Source organism: Calidris pugnax, unplaced genomic scaffold, assembly GCF_001431845.1.
Source record: "Calidris pugnax isolate Ruff unplaced genomic scaffold, ASM143184v1 scaffold94, whole genome shotgun sequence".
In the NCBI taxonomy this organism is placed as follows: domain Eukaryota; kingdom Metazoa; phylum Chordata; class Aves; order Charadriiformes; family Scolopacidae; genus Calidris; species Calidris pugnax.
In genome coordinates, this window is record NW_015090822.1 from 2,109,118 (window position 1) to 2,129,625 (window position 20,508).

The 20,508-nt window shown below is 41.3% G+C and overlaps 1 protein-coding gene across 5 annotated transcripts in view; it reads left to right on the top strand.

Moving 5' to 3' along the window:
• Positions 1-16,520, top strand: part of PEX5L (peroxisomal biogenesis factor 5-like) — a 100,119-nt gene extending 83,599 nt beyond the window's left edge. For all 5 annotated transcript variants that reach the window (XM_014939895.1, XM_014939898.1, XM_014939900.1 and 2 more), the window contains 8 exons: positions 2,782-2,877; positions 9,779-9,895; positions 10,429-10,572; positions 11,242-11,312; positions 11,996-12,193; positions 13,002-13,167; positions 13,536-13,693; positions 14,350-16,520. In XM_014939895.1, coding sequence (XP_014795381.1) covers positions 2,782-2,877; positions 9,779-9,895; positions 10,429-10,572; positions 11,242-11,312; positions 11,996-12,193; positions 13,002-13,167; positions 13,536-13,693; positions 14,350-14,554 — 1,155 coding nt within the window. In that variant the 3' untranslated portion in view covers positions 14,555-16,520. The remainder of the gene's footprint in view (positions 1-2,781; positions 2,878-9,778; positions 9,896-10,428; positions 10,573-11,241; positions 11,313-11,995; positions 12,194-13,001; positions 13,168-13,535; positions 13,694-14,349) is intronic.
• Positions 16,521-20,508: the final 3,988 nt, after the last annotated feature.

Consider the following 20,508-nt stretch of genomic DNA (forward strand, 5'->3'; position numbering starts at 1 on the left):
AGTAAGACTAATGGCCCTAATAGCTCTTTCTGGATGTGCCAGGTACTCTAATGACATGAAGAGTTACAAGGGACAGCTTTAGCTCATTATTTGAAGGTCTGCTGGAAAGTTAAGACTATAATTTAAGGCTCTCACCAACAGTTAAGAGACGTTCTGCCTTGTCTGTGTGTAAATGCAGCTCACGTGGGTTTTGCTAATTACTTTGGGGTTTGTCCCTCTGTTTGAGGGTGAGTATGGATTTAATGGAGAAGGTATATTCCTGGGGGGATCACGCAGGGACAAGGTTGTCTGCTCTGACATGGGGCAGAGGAGGGGATGTCTGCCCTTCTTGTCCCCTTCCCACTTGCTTCTCTACTGCCCCAACGACCTCCCTCTCCCCTTCTGCAGCGCTGCTCGGGCTGAAAACCGTGATTTACAGCAGTGTCCTTGACCCCAGGAAACTGCAGTCACTGGAAACAAAAGATTAAAAAGCGGAAGTAATCAAACAGTTTGCAAGAGCCAACTGGTAAATAATGAAAAGGCTCGGGACAAAATTAATGGCTGTCAACAGAGTTTTGTGTCAAGAAAACCAAATTCAATTCTTTGATCAGATTACAGGTCGGGTTGATAAATGTTGCTGTGTGATATTCTGTGAGATCTTTGAATTAACGTACCATATTCTAATTTTAAAATTAGCACCATACGATGTGAATAAATCAGCTCCTAAACAAATTAAAACCGCGTAACTTAAGCTCTCAAGCACAGCAGTTGTTTACTGGGAACTGTAATCACAGGGGGGTTCTTCTGTGATTCCAAAGAGAAACGATGATCTTCAATATTATTGAACTGAAAATAAATATGCAATATTATTGATCTGAAAAGAAATATTCATGCCATTCCTGATAAAATTTGCTTATGATGCAAGAGTGGAATGAGAAAAAAGCAAATAAAAGAGTCATAAAAATGAGCTGTGACCAAGACATCTGTAGAAATCTATATTCCAATACAGCTGCTTGAAAAATCATAACATTTCAGAGCAAGAATGCAGGCTGTACTTACAGCACGGCGCTGGAAGGCAATTGGAAAGGAACCCATGGTTCAGAGTGTAGGAGAATGTCAGCTGGAGTGCTCCCTGGGCAGTGCTGGGGCAAGGAGAGTGGGTAGAAGCAGACAGGATTAGCAGGAGATAGGAGATCACCCCAATTCTGTGCAGAGAAATGGCAGGAGAGGTACTGGAATATAGGGTTCGCTTTGGTTGACTGTATGGCTATAAAAAAAAATAAAGAGGGAGAGTAAAAGAGACACCAAAAGGGTTGAAATCTGAACAAAATGCCTCACAGTGAGAGAATTGAAGATCTCAGTCTCATTATATCATTTAGAAGACAATTAAAACCCAATTAAAGTCATCAGTATTTTTCCACAGAGAAAATAAGATGCACTAAAAGTGCTTTAAACTACTGGAAAAGGCGTAAGAAGTGAGAGCTGGAAACAGAAATTAAAATTAATACGAGAAACAAGGAAGGCAATTAAATGAATTTGCAAAAAAGTGATAAGATTAAAGTCTCTTGATAACTTTAAATTAAATCCAAGCACCTTCCTGAAAGGCATATATCCCAGAGAACCTCAGTTTATTCTCCTTGGAACATCAGTCTCATCCTGTGGATGGTGAGTGACAAATACCGTCCTGTGATATCCAGACAAATGGATTATTTGAACCAGTTCTCTCTTCTGCCCTAAATTCTATTAATCAATAAAATAGCTGTTTAGTGTGTAGGCTGACAACCTGAAATCAATTCCTGGCCTCACCCAAAGAAAAATAGTGTTTTCCAGACCACGTGGAGCAGAGGCAGTAGGTGGGAAGCCAGGCAGGTACTGGATGTTTCATCCCAGCAGGGCACGTTCCAACCCTCCCAGATACAGCCCAATGAGTCTGAAGTGAGCAAAAGGAGCCTTTTAGCTCTGTGGCTCATTGGAATTGAGTATTACAAGTATGGTCATCAGAAATATAATCACATAAATTAATGCAATTGGGACCACGGGCAGGCAAATAGCTAATGAGTTTAACCTCTGCCAAACACAAGGGAAGGGATTAGCAATCAGAGGTCTCTTTAGCAAGATTAGGCCACTTTGTGCTTTTCTGTGCTATCACTGAACACTGTTTGGGTACGTACCCTGCCTTTTGTGCAATAAAATAAATGTTTTTAGTAAAAAAAGAGGGAGAAACTTCTTTGGTACTTCCAATGGGACGGACTGATAGTAAGGTGCAGAAGGGAGAGCTGCTGACTGTAAAAAAGACTTGTCCGTCCAGTGAAGTCCGTAGCAAACTTGGTTCTCCAACATCATCCCAGAACAGAACCTGAAAGAAAAAAGCTAAATGTACAGGGAAAATGAGACACTTTCTTCCTGGAGCACACTCCCACAGTCATAATACAGGAGAAGGAACAATTACAGTAAAAGTCTTACACAAAATAGTCAGCTCTTCCCTTCTATAGACCAATTCTTGCATTGTCTTTTCTTGGATGTCTCTTTTGTAGCCCAACTCTTGCATTGTCTTTTCTTGGATGTCTCTTATCTTTCACACATCCTGAGTGAAAAGAAAAGTCTGGAAAAGATAAATGACTCTGCTTCCCATGAGAAATGATCTCTGCTGTGGTGTAGGAGAATTCAGAGGAATTCATGCAGGGACAGAACTAGTTTTGCCCAAGAAAAAGGCCATTTGGAGCTCTAGGCAATTAAGGACATAACTCAGAAATGTGGCAGAGAGTGTATCATCCCTTTCTGATTTATTCTTTTATTTTTTAGGCACGATCAGCTAAGGAGCAGCGTTGGGGAGCGCCCCTTCTCTCCAGAAATCACTCCTTGGAGGAGGAATTTGAGAGGGCGAAGGCAGCTGTTGAGGTATTACTTCATTTACTGGTTTCATTTTCAGCTGATGTTCTATGGATTTCATATTCATCTTGCAGCACAAGTATAGGAGAAAGTTGGAACTGGATTATTCAAAGCAGAGAAAAGATACATTTCCTGGAGTTACTCATCTCAAACAGCAGTTTGTCTCTTAAAAAAAAAATAATAATAACCTTTGCTATAAATGAAGATTAGACAGAACCAACTTTTCAAGCTCAATTTTTATTGCTACAGCAAGTGGGCCAAGAAAAATTCCCCATAAGTGTAAGTACTTCCAATCTTAAGCTATAAGAGCGAAGCATATTTTTCTGCAGCAACTGAATGTGTGCAGTCTGTTACTCAAGCTGAGACACAAACCAGTTCCCCAGGGTGAAACTGGAATTCAGCATCATTGATAAAGAGAGCGATTCCCTGCTGTAACGGGCAACTGCCCGTACGGCAGTAACCACCCACCAATGCATTTTTATAATTAGTGGCAGGATGTTAAATGCAGGAGCACTCTCGTTTCCTGACAAATCGATTCAGTTTGAAAAGGAGCAGGTATTTGGCGAGTTCTCCTATTGCACTTCTGGTTTTCTCACTAACTACTACTTTTCCAACATGAGAAATGCCTCTGGAGTGTTGTCCTGTAACACTGGTTCCAATTGAAATCCTGATCCTGGCTTGAGACAAGGTGGCATAATGGGTTTTTTAACAGATTCCAATAAAAAATTAGATATATGCATCAATTTTGAGCATCATATCTTCTCAGGGATTCAGTCGATGACCCTTCAAAATTCCCTCTCCACCCAGAGCCACAGCAGCTGCATCCACTGAGGCTGGAGCTCAGGCCGAACGATGTAACAGCCACTGAAATGAATTTTTGGGATGGAAAGGATGAGGCCGTGAACTGATTCCTGAAAACTGAATATTTTTAGCATGAACTGCAGTCTCACTATTCTCCGAACATCTAGAAGACTTTACGGATATTTGGGTTCAAATTTAAATTTAGTATCTGTATTTTAATACTCCTCTAACTCCAGATTTTTACCATTATAATTCCAGTGTTGGCAGTTGAACTATTCTAGATGAATATTTGTTGATTACAAACAAAACTAGGCTTAAATCACATGCTGGCTTCTGGCTAGAAACAGAAATTCTTATTTAAGGAATTAATTTGATTTGTAAGGTTTTTTTCATGACATGCTAAGGTAGGACTGCATGGTTTCTGCCAGGGTTTCTCAGGATCTTATCGCACAAGGCTGAAATGGGCACAATCAGCTGAGCTGTACACTGAATGCATTTTTCTCCTATTTTTTGAGTGCATTGTTTTTTTCCAGATGAAATAGATCCTTTAAAAACAACTGCAGGTGATGCACAATAGATTTTTTTGATGTTCCACATCGTCCCCATTTGCTCCTGGCAGGAAAGGAGAGACTTGCTTTCAGGTTGTCGCTGCTGAAGATGCTCTAGATCTTCCTCATTGTGCTGCAGCCTCATCCTCAGGGGTCTGTGACTGTGACACAGGGAATTTGATGATGAACGTCTCTGCCTTACGCTTAGTCATTAAACAAATGACGTCAGGACTCTTGGAACTGCCAGAAACCACCTGTGATGGGACTTCCCAGACCGTCAGCAGAAAGCAAAATGAGTTTAAGCCAACAAGAGATTACAAGACATTACTGAATTACTTTACAGAGTAAAGGAAGGAGGAGAATGTATTGTAAAAGAACCCCCTGCACATTAAAAGGTCATTCTGAGACAACAGAAGTTGTTTAAATGCTTCAATATAGTCTCAAAAACAGCTACTAAAAAGAATCTTATGAAATGTTTCCCTGACTGCGTAGCTGGCGGTCTTATTCTTCCTGCTTAATATAGAAACATGGACAAGGTAGTTCAAATGTAAAGGGAAGGATTCTTCGAGACCTTATAGAGCAGATATTTCTATTTGCATATGAAAAGAGTTGAATTTCCATCCGAGCTAACACGAAGTGGTGAGAAAGCTGGAGTGATTGAAATAAATTGCAGCCCATCTCAGAAAGATTAGTGCTTTCTTAAGCGGAGAATAGACACGGTTCAAAAATTCATCTTTCAGGCTTTGGATGTTTCTGTAATATTCTTCAAAGTGGTAAGATTAGCCAGAAAACTGATCAAGAAAAGGAAGCAAATCTCAGGTTCTTTGTGGCCTAGTTCGAAAGGAATTAATTAACAATTCAGTAAATGAAGACACCAAACTTTATCCTCCACCCAATATTCACTTTAGAGCTTTGGGAATGGCTTTAAGATGTCAGACTTTGCGATTAATGAAGATCCATGAGGTAATTCTTTCTTAAGAAGGTTTAAAGATGTCTATGCCATTGGGGAATCTTTTAAGAATGAAGAGGTAAGTAAATTAGCTTTTTTACTAGAGAGGGTCCAGATTCACTTGCAGCGATTGGGTGCTTGCAGACTTCCCTACTTTTTCCAGCATTCCAGAAGTTGGATTTGATTTTTCCCTCATCCCTTTGCTGTGCATGTGAGGGAGGCACAAATAGCCTAAAATCTTTATGATTTCCAAGTGCCACACCAAATATGTCTTAATGTAATCCTTCTAATAATTAGCTGTGTTTTACCAAAAATTGGTACTTTTGAATTTTTAAAAAATGCCAGCAGGGAGATTCAGATCCATCCTGTACCTACATTCTGTTAAAACAATTGTTTTATCATCCATCATCCTATTGGTAATGAGTTAGAAGAAATAAAAATGAAGCCAAGAAAGTGTAGAAACTCCCAACTGAGAAATGTCTCAGAGATGGGAAAAAAACCCTATTTTGATATTTTCTTATTCCACATTTGCCTGGTGTAGAGATTAAACTGCAGATGCCACACTGGTTTGTGAGTTTAGGCAAAAGAAGTTTTAAGCTGTCCTTCTCAGCATCATTTTATTTAGAACACTGTGTCACACAAGTCATCTGCTATAGAATATCCTGTTCTGAAGCACCAGAACATATTACACCTGAATTATGTGACAATAGTTGGAAGAAAGTGGGATTAATTTATTGTAGCCTAGGAAAATGTAGTACAGGATCATGAGTTTGTGGTTCCCACGAGCACTGGTTAGAATCCTTTCTGTATTTCTGGTTCACTATTTCGACATCCCTTTGGATGTGCCTGAGACTGCCTAAATCACCCTTTAAATTGGGATTTAGGGGTCATTCAGATGCATTTTATTACATTTTATTATTACTCTCTGAAATCGCAGTGGAAATCTTTGCCTCAATGTACATTTTTTATCTCTAAACTTTACTGAAGAGGCACACTTCAAATTTTGTTTTGAGAAGATATCAGCTAAGGTATAATCTTACATAGTTAGAACATGTCTAATTTACTGTGCCTTTCACATGGAAGAGTATGTTGATCGGTATGTGCTAATTCAAAGAACAACCACAAAACCTTTCACAGAATCACAGAATGCTGTGGGGTTGGAAGGGCCCTCTGGAGATCATCCAGTCCAACCCCCTGCCAGAGCAGGTCCACCCAGAGCAGGTCCCACAGAAACGTGTCCAGGTGGGTTTGAATGTCTCCAGAGAATGAGACTCCACCACCTCCCTGGGCAGCCTCTGCCAGGGCTCTGCCACCCTCACAGGAAAGAAGTTCCTCCTCATGTTGAGATGGAACTTCTTATGTTCAAGTTTGTGCCCATTTCCTCTTGTCCTGTCCCTGGGCACCACTGAAAAAAGACTGGTCCCATCCTCCTGACACCCATCCTTTAATTATTTATAGGTGTTGATCAGATCCCCCCTCAGCCTTCTCTTCTCCAGACTAAAAAGACCCAAGTCCCTCAGCCATTCCTCAGCAGAGAGATGAACCTTTCTTTCTTATGCATTGGTCAAGAAAAAACATTGCAAATTAATTTTTGGCAGTACAGGATGGGCAAAATTCTACTCTTAAAGCTATGAAAATAGGTAGGTTTAGAAATTAAGCAGCAATATTCAGAAAGTGCCCCCCCCCTCCCCAACTCCACCCCCTTTCACTCTGTCATAGGAAGTAAAGAGCCTGGAAATATTTTGCCTCCCATTTGTTTAACTGCTTCAGCATATTTTTAAGTACTAAGAGTAAAAATAGCCTCTTTGACAAAATGCAGAATATTCTGCTTGGAAGTAGTCAGATGGTAGGAACGTTTTTCCTGGTTGTCACTCCACTCAACCGCTGCAGATGATCTGAGAACGTGTTAAATGCCTTCAACCGGTCTCAAAACTTTTGCTGTGTCCAAAGCAATTTGCGGGCATTAAGGTAGCAAAAGCATTGAAAGGAGGTAATTGGCACCAGTCACGTAGCAAATAGAGTTAAAATTAGATCTAGGAGTCGTGATCCGCAGCCAGATTTTCAGCAGCATTCAATATTAATTTAACCCTCCTGCCACTGAAGTCAATGAGAAAATTGCTACTAAGGAGAGCTGAGATAGACTTAAGCCTTTAACGAAGACGGGGTGATATCTACAGTCCTCTTCCTCAAGGACATTAAACCCCTCTGCTATTGCCATTGCTATTTGTCATGGCAGTATTATATATTATAACATTTTTTTATGGGTCTTCGGAACCCCACATACTGGATGTGACGTGCTTGGGAAGCTGTAGCTGGGACTTCAGCCCATTTGGCCCAAATAAACTAATCTTTGCTTATACAAAATCCCAGTTGGGTCCTGGCCCGTGTCCCAGTAACATAGGATGAGTTGAGAGACTTTCTAGCAAAACATTTCTTCTCCCCATCGCCTTTTTCCTCCACCTTTGACTCGTTACAGACAGACTTTAAACATGGCTACTGGAACGCGGGGTAATCCGTTAGCTTTTCTAGCAGAGTGTGCACACAGTGAACATATGTATGAACTATAAATATGTAATTAAGCAGCAGAATTTGAATTTCAGACCTAAGACCCACTTACATGCTTGCCTACAATTTACAGAAATGTGATATGTTTCCAAACCATTGGTTCATAAGGGATTTTTGTGGGACAAGCAAAAATTCTAGTATAAACATCATATATATATATGTATCTATATATAATTATTTCTATAAGTTCATCTGTTTAAAAAGGAATTACTGATTACTTTGCAGTAGTTTTATTCAATATATTTCAGTATATTTATTCAGTTTTTTTCAGTAAAAACATGGTTGAATAATTTTTTTCTTCAGTGCCGAGCAGGTTTGTGCTGAACGCAAAACCGCTGACAGAGACACCTCTGGAACAGGGCAGTTTAAGAAATTCAAGTGCCTCTGGCCAGGGCTGATAAGAGTAAAAGAGAGAGCAACCTGATCCATTATCCTGCCTTTTCAAACCCTAAATGGACATTTCAGCACAATCTCATACCTGTTTAAAAGACTGTATTTCCTTTGAATTCAGAATGAAAGCAAATTTTGAAACCTCGGAAGTTGTTGTCTAACAGAGTTGTCAAGTTCTGTTGGTTGCTGTGACAAAGAGTGAGATCTCCTCTCCAGCAGTGAATGATTCCTGTTTCCTAGTCCCCAGAGGAACATGGCAGGCACCTTCAATAGATCTCATAATTGCATAATTCAGACAATTCTGAGTCTGCTGGAAGAAAGTGCTGGGTGTCAGGAGGCATGTGCTGGTCAGATCCACCGGGAAATGCCCATTGGATTCCTAGAAAGGGGATGAACCTTCCCATTTGTAAAGAACTTTATGACTTACAGTGACCACACCTGACGTTACCCAGAGCAAGTCCTCCTAATCCTCCCCACCTCGTTGGGGAGAGGATGATGTTCTCGTTGCCTTCTAGATTGGGTAGAATCTAGACAGTCTGGGCTTTCCTTTTCCCACGTACCTAATGAAGATTCAGACAGAACTATCTGGTTTTTAATACCTTCAATTTATTTTGATTAGCACCTCACTCACAAATTGTTCTGTCTGAAGCTCAGGAGAATTATTTGTGCTCTTGTCTTTGACATAAATAAACTCTCTGTAGTGTCAGTTCACTGAGGTTCTGGCCATGACCTTGTAGGCACCGGAGAACTTTGCAAAGGCTCGTAGTGCCCAGCAGATAATTCTGCTGTGCAACTGCTTTTCAGGGCTTATGACTAATGTGTGGAGGCTGAAAAAATAGCACCTTAACTTGGATTCTCCTCTCTTTTTTTTTTTTTTTTAATTCCTATTTCTATTTCTTGGCATCAGTTTCCAGTAGCCACAGTGGATCCCTCATTCTAGTTGTTACGCATCCTAAATCTCAGGCTTTTTTCGTCATTTCTGTTTCTCTTCTATATGCATTTTTTTCTCTTGTCTTGTCTTTGCACTGAATGTTAATCTTGCTGTACGATTTTGTAATCTCTTGCAGATTCCTCTCACCAGCACAGTACATGATCAATATCAAGATTTCTCCATTATATCAAAAATCCCCGTTTGTATTAATTCTCTTGTGCAAACACCCTCTGCCTCAGCCTTGCCATTACTCTTTTACGTAGCCAAAAATAATGCTGAATATACCAAAGTGGGATGTTTGCTCTCTTTTAAACTGGTTTATCTCTTATTCTTTAGCATGTATGCTTTGTTGATTTTTTTCCTTTTTTCTTTCTTTTTTTTTCTTTTCTGGCCAGGGCCAAGCAGCATTCATTTCCTTCAAATTTTATGTAACATTTTGCTGTCGGCATCCTTAGGATGCAGCGTGAGCTGCTGCAAACCCTGCTTCAAACACAACATACGCTGCCTCTGAGATAAAGAGTTTTCTGTTGATGAAGTGCATTCCAACACGAGAGATGACACCTAATTACATGTAATTCCAAATTTGTGCTGTAGTATTTCAACGTGATTATTAATAGAATTAATACTGCTCAGCAATATTGCCAGACCCAGACCACTCATAGAAAGAAATTAAAAGCTTGTTGTTAATTTTTCTTCCCTTTCTTTCCCCCCCTCTCTTTCTTCTAGTCAGACACAGAGTTTTGGGATAAAATGCAAGCAGAATGGGAAGAAATGGCTCGCAGAAACTGGATTTCAGAGAACCAGGAAGCACCAGGGCAAGTCACCATCTCAACCATTGAGAAGGTAACACAGAGGTTATAAATACAGGGAAACTCTGGGATCAACCTGGGCTGTTCGAGGGAACCCAAGGGAACTCTTTTGGGCACAGAAGCTAATTTTGCCCAAACAAACTCAGGTGCTTGCAGCACTAGAGGTTAACTGAGGATTTCAGGCTTTGAACTGAAGAGACAGCAGGTTACAAGCACCGCAGGGAGCCAACTGCTTGATGTGTGCTCTTTCCCACCAAACTGGGTGTACTGGGCTCGTGCTGGGACGAGTTCTGCTGTTACTGCAGTCACTGTGAGGGGTTGCCATTATCTTTGATGGGAGCAGCAGAGCTCAACATGAGTACCAGTCAGTAAAACTCTAGAGCTAAAGTAAAAATAAAGAGAGCAGAAACATAGATGTCCAGCGATGCTCACTTTTTACAAACGTCATGGGGAATCTCATCCCGTTTTCATAGAACAAAGGATGTTTATGTCCAGCTGGAAAATAGTGAGTCATTTGAATTTTAGAGAGTTGCATTCCTTGCTACAGTGCTGCTCTCTCTTCCCCAGGGTTATTATTTCCATACGGAGAATCCCTTCAAAGACTGGCCGGGTGCCTTTGAGGAAGGACTGAAAAAAATGAAAGAGGGGGACCTGCCAGTTACAATCTTATACCTGGAGGCTGCTATTCTACAAGAGCCCAATGATGCTGAGGTATTTTTACTCATGTGGCTTTTACTGGTGAAGGGAAAGGGGCTCCCTTTAGCATGAAGGAATGGCTTCAGGCCCCAAACCTGATGTTTTCAAACTATCTTTTAAACACTGCTACTGAAAAGATAAACATTTTGGATTTAACAAGAATGTTGTCAAATTTTTAAAAGTTACATCAGTTTCTACAATATTAATGTTTTCAAGGAGTATATACTTAAAGCCTGTTTTCTGTGAAACATGAAAAATATTTACAGAGTAAGTGCCTAGGTCTCTCTGAATCTATTGCTACATTAATCAAGCAGCAGCATTTCGAAAAGCAGAGAGAATCCCCACATTCTCCAGAATCCCTTAAACCTTTACAACTGAATAATTGTTCTTCACAATTCAGTTGTTCTTTTCCATAAAATTCTGGCAACATTTAAAATGTCCAGTAGCTCAAATTTAAGAAATCAGCATGTGATTTTACACTGACAGAATACTTTTGAATTCATTGATTATAAATATTATCGGGCCCAAAGAGATTCAAAACTGCCCCGATCGGTGCACACTGCAGAAAAATCCATAGTTAGTGCTGGAGAAATCTGCTATCTTTGTTAAGAGTGGAATTAGTTGTGACTCTGCTTGCAGTTGGGCATATATAACGAAATTAGACAATTGTGATTGTTTTTGCAGGCCTGGCAGTTCCTGGGTATAACGCAGGCGGAGAATGAGAACGAGCAGGCAGCCATTGTCGCCCTCCAAAGGTAGATGATGCTAATTGCTAAATAAGGGGTCTGATGAGTATTAGGTAATGGAGGCCTAGATATATTTAACATCATACTTATCTTGTAACACAAAGCGTTTATTTAACCAAGTAAAGCATTGACATGGATACAGAAATCTTCCCCGTGACTTCAGAGGGATGAGTAGTCATTAATATTTCTGTTTTATTAAACGAGGGCAATGTTTAATCTAGTAATTTCAGTAGTTGCACAAAGGAGAAGTTACACGGCCTGATAAACATGAATTAGGCATCATGCAAATAAAGTGCCTTTTTGATATTCTAGCCACTTGGCGTATTTTCTGTAGCCTGTCCTTTAATGAAGAGGTTTTCTTAATGGGAACGAGCTCCCTTCAGCTGCTGAATACTAAACATTTTTAGGTTGATAGAGATGTGAAGCTCACAGTATGATGTAAAATGTCAGTTCCAAAATATATGCATATCTTTACATACATATGAGTGTGTGCACAGCAACGTGTGTGTGTGTGTACACATATGCTTAATGCACTTACCACAGAAAATTAAGACAAAGTTCCTTCTTTAAAAGTATTATTGGGTAAACAAACTTCTGTGAGTGATTTTTTTCACACAGATTATTTTGGAAGAATTCAAGAATTGTGTTTGGCTAAAAAAAAATACCTCGATCTATTTTTATTTTCTGCCTAGGTGCTTGGAACTGCAGCCAAACAACCTGAAGGCTCTGATGGCCCTGGCTGTGAGTTACACCAACACTGGCCACCAGCAGGAAGCCTATCAAGCTCTAAGGAACTGGATAAAGCAAAATCCAAAGTACAAGTATATAGCCAGAAGCAAAAAAGGGTCCCCAGCACTTACCAGGAGAATGTCTAAGACGTCAGATGAAAGGTAATGCAGTGTAAATCCTGATGGTGGCAATTTTGATATCACTAGAAGCGATGGTGTGTTCTGTGTCCCCTTACTCTGTTCAACTCCAGCCTGTTCCCAGAGGTGGAAGACTCAACCTCTCCACTGGCAGGAGTGGGAAGCCAACACTGGTTTAGTGACTGACAGCTGTATCTTATGCCAGCCCTGGAAGATAAAAAATAATAATAAATAAAACAGCTAAAAAGAGATGCTTCCCCTCAACTCCCACTCACTTTCCTCTGACTCTGTCAATGACTACAGAGCCCTTTGAAATAACAAAAGAATCCAGGAGGTGGCAGCCCTTTGTCATGATTTCCTGAGGTCGATAAATAAGTATCTGAATTGTGAGATGCATGATCAAGTCATTAAAGGTACAAACACGATTTCTAGACTCAAACAGTAGGGCTATCTCACTGCTCGTCACTTTAAAGACTGTCCCTGTATTTTACCCTTATGACTAAACAAGCCCTGGGTTGACAAGATAATTTAGTATAAGCAAAAATAAAATATCAACTCCTGCTTAATTGCTGAGAGTGTTGTTCTACTTTGGCTTCATCTGGTGTTGCCAGTGCAAAGGTTTTATGAATCCTACAGTGGGTACAGAAGTCTTACATTTTGGCATCTTTCTTCAGGGACCTGGGCCAGTCAATAAAGTTGAAGTTTATTTTGGATTTTAGGAGTTTATCGCTTCTGCTAAACCCACTGCAAGGATTTCAATTTGCAATCAATATTGTAATCTCTGTAAAGAACTGTAAGATGGAGCCTTCAGTTGTTTTTCCCCCTTGTCTAGCTCGTTACTTGAAGAAGTGAAGGATTTGTACCTGGAGGCTGCTCACCAGAATGGTGATATGATAGACCCTGACTTGCAGACAGGACTTGGAGTTCTTTTCCACCTGAACGGAGAATTTAACAGAGCAATAGATGCATTTAGTGCTGCTTTAACTGTTCGACCAGAGGTACATCTTATGCTTTTACATTTTTAAGAATTTAGCTTTACAGGCCGTTTTCTTTCTCCCCTCTCGATCAGGCTAATATTAATGAGATGTCACTTCAGCCATTAAAATTTTACTACCTGAAATAGAAAGTTAATTACAAGACAGTCCCGTTTAGAAACAGATTTATACATGTCCAGTTCCTAGCTGTGTGCTGATTAATTGCACGAGTTATATAAAGTTACCTCTAATCAGGAGTCAGAACCTCACAGGCTGTGTCAATTAAGATACAATACTGTTATTTTCTGCAGTCCCCCTTACTTTGCAAGCAAAAGTGAGCTATGGTGTCCATTTTTTTGACACCTACAGTAGAAAACTCATTTTCTCACCAGGACTATACCCTATGGAACCGTCTGGGAGCAACCTTGGCAAACGGGGATCGGAGCGAGGAAGCTGTGGAGGCGTACACGCGTGCTTTGGAGATCCAGCCTGGCTTCATCCGGTCCAGATACAATTTAGGGATAAGCTGCATCAACCTAGGGGCATACAGGTGAGGTACAAAAAAGTAACTTCCTAGCTGGAGCTATCTAAGAACAAAAAAATACCAGAACAGAGCTATATAATCTCCGCTATTGTAAAATTTGTAATTATTTTTTACAAAGTGCTTTACAAACCAATGATACTTTTCTTATAGCCACAAATTTTATATAGCAGAACTACTGAATTTCTATTAAAAGAAAGCAAATCCCTCATTTAGCATTTTTTTTAGCTCTAAGTGCAAGTACTTTTATTATAATCAGTGGGATTGTTCTCACACTTAGTCCTGTGCTCAAGAGCTTTTCTAAAAGAAAATAGAACCTGTCTTTAGAAGAGAAATGTCTGTTAAACTGCTTCACATAAGTTAATGCCGTCAAAAACAGGTTTTGGTACATTCTTTGGGAATCAAGGGTGATGTTCCAGGGTCCCAGCTGTCAGTTTAAGAGAGTTAAGATGAAGGGGAGCTACACAGATGTATGAATAGACTGAGTTCTGCATTACCACAAGCCACGTCCACTCATTTAAAGAAAATCAAGCAAGAATAACACAAAGGGACTGATGAACTGCTTTCTAAATAATATACTTGAGTCTAGCATAGAACTTGAGAAAGTTTTACTCGAGTTTTTAAGCAAATTATAGTGCTTGTTTCTTTTTTCTTCTTTCCTACAGAGAGGCCGTCAGCAATTTTCTCACTGCTCTCAGCTTGCAGCGGAAGAGCAGGAATCAACAACAGGTTCCCCATCCTGCTCTCTCAGGCAATATTTGGGCAGCCCTTCGAATTGCTCTGTCTATGATGGACCAGCCAGAACTATTCCAAGCTGCCAACGTGGGTGATCTAGACATTCTGTTAAGAGCTTTTAATCTAGAGCCGTAATAAAAAGTATCCGCGCATTGATTAAATTGTACTAGGAAACAGAGAACTCTTTTATTACTCATCTCAAAGTGACCACCTTTTCCAAAAGATCATGGCTGTAGATCAGTAGGGGGATTCTCTCAGACATTATTCCAGAAGGAAAAGTTCAAAAGCACAAGATATTGTATATAAAGTCAAATTCCAAGGACTGAAATGAGCTGCGGCTAATCTGACAAAGCCCTGGACTAGATGAAATAGCTGTTTATGAAGAATCTTCATCCCATGCAAGCTATATCTCTCTATATACACAGCTATACAAAGGAAAATATATTAAGAACAAACCTAGGTAATTATAATTGCACATTCAAACGGCAAGCGATGCATCCAAGGAACCTGCTTCGGAGCTCATCGCACTACGCTGACATCCCTTTGCCCTACAACGGGGATTCCCCATCCTTTGGTTTCTTTGTTGAAAAGTCTTCTCAAGGTCCATTTTTTAACAAAGCTCTGAAAATAGCTGCATGTCAAACAAACAGATGCATTTTGGTTTGAATATATTTATTAGTTGGCGGTCCGGAAAATTTTTTTGCTTCCGAAATGTACCTCGAATTACTTGGGCCCGATTCTGCAGGCGCACGGGGTTGTAAACCATGGGCAACGTTAAGAGGAAGGTTGTCCATCCAGGGAGGTCTTTGGAATCAGGCCACATCCATCCGGGATGGCCAGGAGCTGCCAGCAGAAGCAGGGATTTGCACTAGGATCGTTGCTGTTTAAACCAACCATGCTTGATCTCAGACAGAGCACATCTGCTTCAAAGGAGCTCGCAACAGCATCTGCACCGATCTATGTACTTCTGCACTTTAACCTTTCTTTGTGTAAAATAGTGCTATGCTTTTATTTTGGTTACGAAGGAAGGAATGTACAGGATAGGCCTTGTTGGCATAGAGGACCAAATATCATTTCCTGAGATGCGATGAGAGGGGCTTCGATATTCTTATGTTTAAAAAAATGCAAATAGAGTATAAACTGCAATATCTATTAGAGAGATGATTCTATTATGCATCCGTCAGGTACTACACACACCCACGCATGTGCATGCACATACATGTTGTATGTGAATGGTGTCATTTCAGAACATAACAAGCCACAGATCTTTATTGCAACTAAAGAAAAGTTTTCATAGGAGCTAATGCCCTCAGACCATGCTCGAGGGAAAATCTTCCCCAGAAACCATGGTCTATATAATGCTTGTAGGATTGAGACTAAATTTGATCCTGCTGTTACAGGAGGCAGCAGCAAAAGCCTCAGTGACCTCCATGATATCAGACTAAATCCTTAGATAACATCACTGTTTGTAGCTGCTTAAAAATGTGTGTGCATATACATATTTTTATATATATATATATACACACCCCATCTTAATTTGCCCTGATTGGATGACTGGAGAACAGCACTGGGGGCAGGACACTGCCACACGGTGAAGGGATTGATTCAGCCACAGGCAAACACATTTAGTTCAAGGTGAACGTGTCAATCAAAGACAGGAATAGAAATTTTTAAGGAGGCAGTTTTCAGTTGCTGGCATTTTTAATATTTCTCCTAAATGGTGAAAGATAAAAATGTGATTAGATGCCTACTGTGTTGATCTGTGGTCAGGAATTCAATGTGCAAGGCAGCTATTTGAATGTGTTAAAGTGGGACAAATATCACATTTCCTATAAACAGCGTTAAAAGAAAAATCCAGCTCAAGCAGCTGGATATAAAAACCCCATTCAACTGCAGAGATCACGGAGAGAGCAGCTCTGTGGGAACTGGGCAGTTTCACCAGGACAAACCTGCAGCTTCTTGCAGCTGTCTGTTATTTTGAGCAACCACTTAAAGGAAAATTCCATCTAAGGCAGCGCAATCGCTGCATCTGATCGCCAACTATAGCCTGGTGATTTATAAAAGTAATAAATTCTCATTTTAAAAAATAAAAATTAAAAAATCAAAGGCTTACACCTGACTCTCTGCCACAGAACAGAGGAGCTGAAACGGCTATAGGGATTTTTTCTAATAGTGCTTTATTAATTCATCCTTTACCTATATATTCCTGTTTAGAACTGATTTCCACACCCTTCTCTAAGGCTTGGTTAGGGAGGACTGGCTGGGAATGTCACTTTGGCTCAGGGGGCTGCTCTGCGCCCGTATCTGCTGACAACAGTTTGCTCTTTTGCTTTGACAGCGATGTGTGATGACAGCTCTTTATTGATAAGGCAGAGCAGAAGGTGCAGCGCAATTGAATCTGAGAAGTGATAAGAGAGGCTGTAAAGCAAAGGCATATGTGCTTCGGTTGTGCTTGATGCCCTGCCATCAGGCAAGTTCTTCCAGAATATCCTCTGTGCTGTTGGGCAGGATAATCAGCGCTTATCCAGAGGAATTAGCTGTTCAGGAGCTTTATTTTTATACCTTTCAAATCAAAAAGCCCAACCCTCGAATGCTTGACTTCTCAGAGCCGGAATGACAAAAACCCAACCCTCAAATGCTTGACTTCTCAGAGCCGGAATGACAAGGGGAATTTGATATTGATGGCAGTTGACTAAACCTCTTCTCCTCTAGCGTGTGGATGAGAAACACAGCAATTCCGTTAGGAAAACCTCAAGCAACTCCTATCCTTCCCCAAAAGAACAGGCAAATTAGGTAGATTTTGATTTATCCTGGGATGTGCTGCCCAAAACAGCATTTCTCTGCTGACACACGTCCACACCCGTGCAACTGGCACACGGAAAGTTGTCTGTGCAAACCCAGGACCGAGCCACGGGGGCTGAGCCCTGCCTGCCACGGGGATGCTTGGGACTCAGTCCCTCCTGAGCACCACAGTTCCACTCTCCAAAGCCTGCCCAAAGAGCCTGTGTGTGCTCCTGGAGACCATCCCCACTGTTCTCTCCTGGTGCAGATACCCTGGGGCCAGTTAACCACGTCCCACTGCCCGAGACACAGCAGGAGGGGAAGACTAAAGGAGACAGACACCAGTTCTGGCCTGGCCTGTGTGGGAGAACAGCCAGTGACTGAGCTCACCTCCCTCTAACAGGACTCTTGGGACTTCTGGGGACTTCTTCAATATCCTGGGCTTTACTGTCCTCCTTTAGCCCCCGCTGCCCAGCACTGTCAGTGCAGAAGAAGGGATTAGATGCAGCTTTGATCTGACCTCACGGCGTTTCTTAAATATTTAGAGGCAAATGTGTGTATTTGCCTGAAACAGCAAGAGGAAACGTGAGGAGGCTACAACAAATTAACACCTTGAAGAGAAAATTCATCTACTGGTACTTCCAACCAGGCGTGAGGTAGGATAAATAAGGCTGAAGAGCATCAGATGGAGCCTGAGAGTGAGAGGCAGGAGATCTGGGTCCTTTCCTCCCTGCTCCCCCTGAGCTGGACCAAGTCAGACCCTCCTGCCACCCCTGACCTGCCCAGGTGTGCACAGAAGGAAGAAGAAGGGCACAAACAGCCATGGCATGTGGTGGCACCACAGGAGAGCAGGGCAGTGTCACACTCTCATGGACTGTGCAGGTGAGGTCCCTGCTGGCGTAAATTGGAAGGTAACACACAAACAGAAGGTTGCTCAGGTCTAAGGATGGAGGTGATTTTACACAGAGACAAGCAATTTCAGCAGGGAAGAGTCTGGGAGACATTTCAGGATGACAGCTGCAGAGCATCTACGGGGTGATGCCAAATTAGAGTGCTGCAATGATTTATCATCATCTCCCATCCCTCTTTCCCCTTCTTCTTACTCCCCTCTTTCTCCAGAGGTGATTTATCACTGCCAGGTAATTAACTCCAAGTTTTTTGAGTCTTTCCTCTATTTTGTATTTCATGCAATTAAAAAAAAAAAAAAAAAAGCTTTCCTAACCCCCAGCTTGTGCCTGTCCCTCCACTGCAAAGCTTTACGAGTATGTCTGACCTCTAAGGCTGATCCATGAAGCTGCTGAGCCCCGAGAGCCCGTATCCTTTTCGGGAGCACCCAGCTCTCTGTGTGATCAGCTCATGTGTGTGGGTTCAGGTGCCGGACGAGGGCTGGCCTCCCACGCCACGGCACACGCTGAACAGGCACCAAAATCCAAGTGACTATTTACAGAGGGAGGCTTTGTGACAAAAAGCTCATCTCTTAAAACTGTACTGACTCTCTCAAAACCTTGTTGGGATGGACTGATTTATGTCAGTTTGAGGAACTGGTTCAGTCTGTAGGTAAACACATACACGTGTCGGTACGTGATGGTATTTTCTTATGACCTGATAAATCACAGCACTTGTAAAAATATCGAGGGGGAGGTTCAAAGGACAGAAAACCTCACATGAGGATATTGCATGCAACCACATTAACCAATAACCACGCTGAAGTATTAACACAAAGCATGCAGTGATGCTACCCAAGTATATGTTTACAGAATGCATGCAGAAGGCCCACGCATAGGGTATTTTTAAACTATCGGTCCGTATCTTCTACAGGATATTTTTCAAGCACTTTGCATCTGCCAAACTCAAAACAGAGTTGTTCATGTTATTCAGAACAGGTTAGATCAAACGCAGAGCCCCTTTTTAAATTCCATCCTTAGAAATCATATCGCCTTGCGGATCTCATGTTTGCTTCAAGTGTTTAATTAATGACACCCACCTGTAGTAGCAGCTTCTGCAGATATGTTTTAGAATCCTCTTAAGAATTAAAAAGCTAAACGTGCACAGCTTTCACAGTGAAGCTGGATGTTTGGATTTTCACATTTTCTTCTCTAGTCCAAACCAGAGAAAAGATCCCCAGAACTGGCAAAAGAATGATAGTTTCAGTCTACGCTTACTCACCATGGCCCAGGCTTTTCAAACTCGCCCACCAGCTCCAAAGGCAGCTCCATGTCTGACTGCCCTCTTCAAGATATGTACATGTAAATCTTCACAGGATCCAAGCCTCTGCTGCATCCCCGATGTCAGCTGCAGACAATTAGCTCAGCTGAAAAGCTCAGAACATCAAGTTAAGTACAAAGAGCTAATGAGCCAATCTAGAAAACCTGGGCCTGTCAGTGAGATGAAGAGATAACACCGAGAGATGGGCAGGGTGACCCTAGGGACATCCACAGAGCACAGGCCTCCAGAACACAACAGCCACCACGACAGAAATAATAACTGATACATAAGTGAAACATAAATTGGTTTTAGATCCCTTTTGCCCAAACAGGCGTCTGCAAAATGAGACATATTAGTTACTTGGCATGGACAACATTGAGATTTCTGGTCACCAGTGTTTTCAGCTTAGCAGCCTGTGCAGTGAGTTCATGTACTAAATGTTTATAAAATAGTGTGTATTCACAGATAAAAGTGATAGAAAAAATGCACTGCATGTTGTGAAACACACAGTGGGTAGGCAATATGGCCTTATCTACGATCCACACCTCATCAAGGCTAGAAATCAGATTCCTTCATCATAGGCCTACTGGTTTTAGACCAGTGAAATAAATCAGCGGAAAGGAGTGCTGTGCGTGAAGAGATCACTGACACTCTCAACAAACCCAGGCAAAATGAAAAAACGAGCACGTCACAGAATCCCCAGGAAGTTTCAGAGCCTCGGCCACAAAGGAGTGGGTGTTAGACCCAGGGAAGAGGCAGAAGGAATCCAAAGTTCCCTCAAACGAGCTGTAACTCTACAAAGGCCTGCACCCGCGACGGCCCATCAAGCGAGCTTGCATGGTCAAGACTTCATGTGCTTTGATCTTTTTTCCCCTTCCACATTTACAGAATGCCATCGACATTGGCTAAACCTTTAATTTAAATAGCCTTTTTAATATCCGTCATCTATTGTAAATTCAGAAAAAATCAAAACATTTATAAATATATTTTATATATCAGAGTATAACGTATCTAGAGCAAAATAAACCGGTATAGTTTTGAGAGGCACTCCGTGCTGCTGCTTCTATTTGCTGTAAAGCGTTTGAAAACCTTTGCAATCCTGC